At 49.9% G+C, this 8,251-nt stretch overlaps 2 protein-coding genes across 2 annotated transcripts; both read left to right on the forward strand.

Annotated features, from left to right (window-relative positions):
* Positions 1 to 1,831: 1,831 nt before the first annotated feature.
* Positions 1,832 to 5,308, forward strand: LOC121833587 (uncharacterized protein K02A2.6-like). The gene is made up of 2 exons (XM_042286998.1): positions 1,832 to 2,726; positions 4,787 to 5,308. The coding sequence occupies exons 1-2, from the start codon at positions 1,832 to 1,834 to the stop codon at positions 4,990 to 4,992; spliced, it is 1,101 nt and encodes a 366-aa protein (XP_042142932.1). The 3' UTR covers positions 4,993 to 5,308.
* Positions 5,309 to 5,716: 408 nt separating this feature from the next.
* LOC121833588 lies at positions 5,717 to 6,451 on the forward strand. Its single transcript, XM_042286999.1, has one exon. It carries the CDS (start codon positions 5,717 to 5,719, stop codon positions 6,449 to 6,451), a length of 735 nt encoding a protein of 244 aa, XP_042142933.1.
* The last annotated feature ends 1,800 nt before the right edge of the window (positions 6,452 to 8,251 follow it).

Raw genomic sequence — 8,251 nt, forward strand, 5'->3', positions numbered from 1 at the left:
AAAAAAATAATGTAGTTGGCAGGCACGTAGCCAGGATTTTGTTTCGGGGGGGGGGGGGGGGGGGGGGGGCGTTCATGACAAAATGCTGTACGAGGGGGAGGGGGGAGAGGAGGTTCCGGCAAAATGGAAGATTTCGGGGGGGGGAGGGCCGGTGGGCCCCCCCCCCCCTCCCCCTGGCTACGTGTCTGGTAGCTTGTATAGACATCAAGACCTGTCTGTCACGCAAGTATTTCTGGGGCTGTCCTTGTGCGAAACCCTGGAACAGTTTATCGCATTCTCTCTGATCGCCTGCCCTCGCCGAAGTGACCGGTTCAGGGAGAGGTGACATCTGTAGAGTGTAGATAGGGGTAGCTGCGAGGTGGCCCCCTTTTGTTGTGCGTAAGCAGTGAGCGAACACCAACCGGACAGGCGCAGATTGGGATCTCCACAAATAAAAAGACTTTTCATAACGATGGCGTCCAAATGGACGTTGTCGTCAACGACTAACACGAGAGTTAGCCCTCTCTAATAGGAAACTCATATGACGACAGCGGCTGTTTGGGCTGACGATGTGTTAAATCGCGCGTTGTAAAACATCTGCAACTTAATTGTGACTTTCGGCGAAGCAATAGTGTATTCCTACAAAAGGGATTTTTCCGCGAACATGAGGCTACGCCAGACCCCTGTGAGGAGGAGGAGGTGGTTCAGAAACTGCAATCGAGCATTTACAAAACGGAGTCCAAGTTGTCGACTAATTTTCTTATGCTCATTCTTGTGGTGTCCAGAGGGCACTACGAGCGCGGGGACGGTAGCCGGGCAAAAGAAAACCTGGTGCGTATGGGACTTCAGAGTTGTACTCGGCACGAGCGGTGCTGGAGGGTGGCAGTTGAATAAAGGTCTTCAAAAACGCAACAACTGGCGACGAGCGTCCAGCCACGCGAGCCCCGTCGAAGAGTCGCCCGCCGCACTACTCCCGGTGACGCCGCGACGCCATGGCGACCCTCGGTCGAATTGAACCGTTCGACGAAGCGGGCACGGACTGGCCAACCTACATCGAGCGACTCGACCAGTTTTTCGTCGCAAACGACGTCAAACCAGAAAGGCAAGTGGCAGCGTTCCTAAGCCTCATTGGCGCGAAGACGTACGCTCTGCTAAAGAGTTTGGTGGCGCCGGACATCCCGGCTAGCAAGTCGTACATCGAGCTGGTAGCCATATTGCGAGAGCACCTGTCGCCGAAGCCTCTTGTCATCGCGGAACGCTTCCGTTTTCACAAAAGAAACCAAAACGAGAATGAAAGTATCCTCGAGTTCGTAGCCGAGCTGAAAAAGTTGGCGCAGACATGTGAATTCGGCGGCACTTTGAACGAAGCCTTACGTGACCGCATGGTATGCGGCATTATCAGCGACTCCATTCAAAAGCGACTGTTGTCGGAAGCTGGCCTGACGTTTAAGAAGGCGCTAGAAATCGCAGTGGCGATGGAAGCCGCCTCCGCGAACGCACAAGTTTTACATTGCCGGAGCGCGGACGCCGAGGTGCTTAAGGTGGACCAGGACAAGTCCGAATGCAAGCACTGCGGACTTACGAACCACACAGCAACTAACTGCAGGTGGAAAGGCTTAGACTGTCGTAGGTGCGGAAGACGCGGACACCTTGAACGAGTGTGCAGGAGCCAGCAGTCCGGGCCAGCAGCTTCTCAGCATCGCGGAGCACCGACACGAGGCCGGAGGAATCAAGGGAAAAAGTCAAGACGCTGAACGTCGACACGGAAGACGAGGTCGAGATGTTCGAGCTTCGGGGGACACGTCCGCGGCCTCTGCAAGTAACAGTGAAGGTGAACACGATTCCGCTGACGATGGAAGTAGACACCGGGGCGGCGGTGTCGGTACTCCCGTTAGACCTGTACAAGACAAGGTTTCCCAATCTAGTGAAGGGAAGAAGTGGAGTCGTCCTTCGAGCATTTACCGGTAAAAAGGTGAAGCCGGTAGGAGAGGCACAGGTTGAAGTGGAGTACCAAGACCAGGTTCACAAGTTACCGCTGCAGATTGTGGACCTCAAGGGTCCCCCGCTTTTGGGACGTGACTGGCTGGAGGTGCTGAGGCTCGACTGGACAAGCATCAAGGCTGTCCAGTGCTTGGAGAAGGGGAGCAAGGAACAAGTCGACACGCTTTTGAAGGACTTTGCTCAGGTGTTCTCAGACGATCTGGGCCGTCTTCAGGGGTTTGAAGCTCACCTCAAGCTGAAGAGTGGGCACACTCCAAAGTTCCTCAAGCCAAGACCAGTGCCCCACGCCCTGAAGGAAGCTGTCTCTAAAGAACTGATGGCACTGAAGGAGGCGGGGATCCTGACCCCGGTGGACAGCAGCGAGTTTGCATCGCCCATCGTGCCGGTCGTCAAAAAGAATGGAGACATAAGAATCTGCGGCGACTACAAGTCAACAATCAACCCGTGCTTGGAGGTCGACAACTATCCGCTCCCCAGGATAGAAGAGATGTTTGCAACGCTGGCAGGAGGGAAGTTTTTCTCAAAGCTGGACCTGTCAAAAGCCTACCTACAGCTGGAGATGCATCCTGCAGCGCGGAAGTACCTCACCATCAACACCCAGTTGGGGCTGTTCCAAGTGAACCGTCTTCCCTTCGGCATAGCATCTGCACCCTCCATTTTTCAAAGAACTATGGATCAAGTGCTTCAAGGGCTGCCGCAGACCACCTGCTACCTGGACGACATCCTGGTGACTGGCAGAACGAAGGGTGAGCATTTTGAAAACTTGAAAGCAGTCTTAACACGATTACAAGAAAAGGGAATGCGTCTTCAGAAAGAGAAGTGCAAATTCTTCCAAACGGAAGTTGCCTACCTCGGGCATGTGATTAGTCGGGATGGTCTACGAACCATGGAGGATAAAGCAGCAGCACTTCGAGATGCACCCACTCCCAAGAACAAGGCAGAGTTGCGTTCATTCCTTGGGCTTGCTAACTACTATGGCAAATTTCTACCGAACTTAGCAACTACCGTGTATCCTCTGAATCGTCTACTGCAGAAGAAGGCTGCATGGGAATGGAGCACAGACTGTCAGGACTCCTTTGATTCGCTTAAAGGGCCCCTGAAAAGAAGAAAAAAGTTTTTCAAAAACAGTCTGGTTGAGACACGCGTGTCGAAAAATGAATTTTACGCGAAAAAAAAAATTTTTTTAGAGCAATATTGACTGCGCCAGACGCAATTTAGTCGGCAGTCACCTCCTTTCCACTTTTCTCTCTCTCGGCATCTCGGGCGCGTGGAGGAGAGATAGTCCCCGCCTCTTCGTAGTGGATCGGCTTGGCTGCTTTCCTGGCTTGGCTGCGCCCCGCACGAGAGCCATTGCTACTTCCTGGCCGTGTTCCAAAATTGACTCGATCTTACCCCAGGGTGAGGGTTTTGTACTCTTGGCGTTCTAAAACCTACCCGCGTACAGCGTTTTTCAATCTGTGCTGTCACGTGATACGATCCGCCGGAGAAACTCGGATCCATTTGGAGATTTGGAACACAGCCCCTGGCCGGCTGTCTGCCGGTCGAACGACATACCGCGTCGTATCGTGCACGTACCGTGGTCACCGTGGTCGTACACACAGTACATAGTCGTCGCGGTGGACCCCGACCTGAAGCGTCGGTTGCTTCAACGCTGCCAGCAGCTGGGCCTTCGTCCGTACGAGGACACGCCTCGCCAGCCGGAAGGCGTCCGCTCCGATCGCTGCGAGGCACCCGCTTCGCCGCGGCGAAGCGGGTGCCTCGAAGAGTTCGTTCGAGCCGCACGATCCTTCAAGCCGCCGCGAGAACACGCAGTGGTAACTGATTTTTTTTTTTTTTTTTTTTTTTTTATTAAACGTTGAGTGCGGTGCCGCGTGCCTCACTAAACTCTTTACGGGAACCGACATCTAAACAAACATTGGCACTGGCGCGCGCCAGAAAACAAACAAAAGATGAGGTAAACGGGACACACGAATCGCGCAAAGAAGAGCAGAAAAACAGAAACCTGTCACCCCGCGCCACTTCCTAAGTACTTACTATGACTGACTAACTAGCACAAGCAACAAGCCCTCTTCAGAACGCGAAACGCGAAGACGGCGACCACGACAGAAAACAAAATGGCGAAGCTTTTGTTTGTTGTTTTGTTGTGGTATCCGAACGGAAGTTACGATTTTGTAAAACGTTTGTAAACAATTGCGACATTAATTCGATGGATTGTTTCTTAAACCTAAAAATATGTAATTCAAAAGGCGATTTAAAAAAATCACGAAGATTTTAAAACCAACATCTAAGCTGTCACTCATTCTATTGGCCAATGAGAAGCTGAGTTGAATGACCATCGCTACCAATGAGAAGCCGAGCTGAATGACCATGGAATTTGCGCGCAAAACTTCAAATAAATCTCTCGCCGTCAATATTGCTCTAAAAAATTTTTTTTTTCGCGTAAAATTCATTTTTTGCCACGCGTGTTCCAACCAGACTGTTTAAAAAAAACTTTTTTTTTTCTTTTCAGGGGCCCTTTAAGAAGCTGGTGACGTCGGCACCTGTCCTGACATATTTTGACCCGCGTCGACCCATTATACTGGCATGCGATGCATCGGCGTATGGAGTAGGGGCAGTCCTGTCCCATGCGTTTGAAGATGGAACAGAGCGGCCAGTTGCTTTTGCTTCTAGGACCCTGACTGAGCACGAGAAGAATTATTCTCAGTTAGAAAAAGAAGGCCTAGCTATCATCTTTGGAATAAGAAGATTCCACTACTATTTGTATGGCTATCACTTCACGCTGATCACTGACCACGCTCCCTTACAGAAAATCCTAGGCCCAACGACCGGGATCCCTACAATGACAGCAGCGAGGCTCCAGAGGTGGGCCTGTCAGCTAGCCGCACACCGCTACACCATCGTCCACCGGTCTTCCGAGGAAAATGCCAATGCAGACTGCTTGTCAAGACTCCCAAAAGCAACGGACAACCCCAACACAGACGCCGTCGACGAAACGTTCGCCTTCTACTGTGAGTACTTCGACAATGTACCTCTTAGATGTAAAGACATTGCACGGGCGACGTCCAGAGACCCCCTCCTAAGTCAGATCGTGGAAAGAGTAAAGCATGGTTGGGGCCCAGAACGCAAGCCAACCGATCCAGAGTATGCACCCTTCCACGTACGCCGCAATGAGCTGTCACTCCACCAAGGATGCCTCATGTGGGGTTTACGAGTGGTGATTCCGAAGACCCTGCAGAAAAGGGTCCTAGAAGAACTTCATGGGGACCATTATGGCATCGTGCGCACTAAGGAAATGGCTAGGAGCTATGTTTGGTGGGCATCCCTGGATAAAGACATGGAGAGGGAAATTGGAGGGTGTACCATGTGTCAGCTGCACCGAAACAATCCGTCCGCTGCTCCCCTGCACCCTTGGGCATGGCCGACACGTCCATGGGAGAGACTGCATGTGGATCTGGCGGGACCTTTCATCGGTAAAATGTTCCTCGTGCTCGTGGATGCTCACTCCAAATGGCCAGAGGTGTTTGTCTTGGAGTCTACGACGTCAAAGGTCATAATCCAGTGTGTACAAGATTGCTTCGCACGGTTTGGTCTGCCCACAACCATGGTTTCTGACAATGGGCCTCAGTTTGTGTCGGAGGAATTTCAAACTTTCTTAAGGAACAATGGTATCGCCCAGGTCACGTCTGCACCATACCATCCCGCTACGAATGGACTAGCTGAGCGGTTTATTCAGACCATGAAAAACTATCTGCGGAAAACAACTTCGAGCCATCCCCTCCGTACAAGGTTGTCACGTTTTCTTCTATCGTACCGGAACACCCGGCACCCGACAACAAGAGAGTCTCCGGCCCAGTTGATGCTACAGCGGCATCTTCGCACCAGACTGGACCTCCTGAAACCATCAGTTGCAGACTGTGTGGCCAGCGCACACTACCGCCAACAGCGGCAACACCCAGGACAAGAGCGGGCTTTCACTGCAGGAGACCAAGTCTATGCCAGAGATTATCGAAGTGGTCACAAGTGGCAGCTAGGAACAGTCGCTGCCCAAACTGGTCCAGTGTCTTTCCAAGTGCAAGTCTCCCCGGGACGGGTATGGCGAAGGCATCAGGACCAGTTGCTCCGAGCACCGTCGCAAGACTCCGGACCTTCAGAGTCTCGTCCAGACGAAGCGGGAGGGGTGTCTGCCACGGCTTGGACAGACAGCACACCGGAAGACAGCGCAGGCGACAGATGCCTTTCACAGGCCTCTTTGCCTGCACCATCCGAAGTCCCGAGGCCAAGAAGCAACACCCAGGATGCTGAGACGCTCATGGATGCAGATAATAGTGACGGAGAGCGACGGTATCCCGTGCGGGATCGGCGCAAGCCTCAAAGGCTAATAGAATGGAAAAAAAAAAAAAAAAAGCGACGGACTTTTCTAAACTATTTACTGTTAATGGCCGGATGTTACCAACTGGGTATGTTTGTTTAAAAAGGAGGGGAAAGATGTGGTGTCCAGAGGGCACTACGAGCGCGGGGACGGTAGCCGGGCAAAAGAAAACCTGGTGCGTATGGGACTTCAGAGTTGTACTCGGCACGAGCGGTGCTGGAGGGTGGCAGTTGAATAAAGGTCTTCAAAAACGCAACAATTCTTCTCGTGCGCTTCTTTCTTTTTCTTTTTTTTTATGGCGGAAGAAGCAGCCGTTTTGTGGACTCACACGCACACAAGAAGAAAGAAACGAAAATAACCTCTAGCCCTTTTCACCAAACTGAAAAAAAAAGAAAACGCGCGCTTTTCCCCAAAGCCCAAATGTGTTTTTGTTCGGGGCACTGCCGGACAATGACAGGACCTCCCGAAGGTCATGATAATCAGGGAAAACCCAGCGATAGAGAACCCTTTGGGTGCTTTTTTGTCCTACTTTCCACCTTGGGCCCTTTTTTTCCGGGGACATATTTTCCGGGAAGTTTTCTTCCGGGGACATTTTTTCCGGGGACGTTTTTTCCGGGGACATTTCTTCCGGAACCCTTTTTTTCCGGGGACGTTTTTTTTCGGGGATATTTATTCCGGGGATATTTCTTCCGGAACCAGTTTATTTTAGCTCGCGAGAAAGTACGCAAGCTCCGTCTCACGCCTGGCAATGGATGGAACCGCCAGAGGCATATTGTTGCCAGAAGGTTACTTATTTATTTAGTTATTCTCTGCAGCGCCGGAGCATTACAGCAGAGGAGTGGGTTACATGATTCACATATATCATTATAAATTGGAAAGTCACATAACAGCACACATCAGCAATTTCCAACAACATCAATAAACATGATTCACACCAGCACACAATAGCAATATTACGAAAAAACCAATGATGTACTTAACACGGAAACTTACATTGCATTAATAAGGCTAATAAAAGAGTCACTGTTAGCTGATACAATATCAGACGGCAGTTCATTCCATTTCGACATAGTTCTCGGAAAAAAAGAAAACATCATACTGTTAGTTCGACATTTTATTTCGCGTATTTTTTTTACGTGGTCCCTCCTACTCGATATATAGTGGGGCATTTCTAGATAATTAGACTTGTCTATTCCAGTTAAATCATTGTTGATAGCGTAAATAAGTTTAAGTCTATTTTTCTTACGTCTTTTTTCTAAAGGCTCGATACCCATACAAACTTTCATTTGTGTCACACTCTCTGCTCGAGGCTCGATACCCATACAAACTTTCATTTGTGTCACACTCTCTGCTCGAGAATACTTATTCAGAATAAACCTCACAGCGCGATTTTGAATGCCTTCTATCTTATCTATGAGATATTTTTGGTGCGGGTCCCATACGGCACTCGCATATTCTAGATGTGGTCTAACTAGTGAGCGATACGCTGTCTCTTTCAAGATTTGTGGAGCAGAGCGAAGATTGCGGATGACTAAGCTAAGAACCCTGCCAGCCTTTTTCATGATCATATCTATGTGCTGATTGAACGAAAGGTTTTCTGAAAGAATGAACCAAGATATTTAATTTCAGACACTTTCCGCAACGAGTCTCGACCAATAGCATAAGCCGACTCAATATTATGTTTCTTTTTACTAAAAGCGACATGAAAACATTTGCTTGTGTTTTACCCCAGTTCCCAGGTCCCGCACCATAAACTAACCCGGTTCAAATCCTCTTGCAAAGAAGAGACATCGTTAACGTTCCTTATTGTTCTGTAAATTACACAATCGTCCGCGAATAATCTGATATTAGAAGAGATGGAAGACGCTATATCATTAATGTAGATTAAAAATAAAAGTGGTC

The sequence above is a fragment of the Ixodes scapularis genome, unplaced genomic scaffold (genome assembly GCF_016920785.2).
Source record: "Ixodes scapularis isolate PalLabHiFi unplaced genomic scaffold, ASM1692078v2 PGA_scaffold8__174_contigs__length_109621045, whole genome shotgun sequence".
In the NCBI taxonomy this organism is placed as follows: domain Eukaryota; kingdom Metazoa; phylum Arthropoda; class Arachnida; order Ixodida; family Ixodidae; genus Ixodes; species Ixodes scapularis.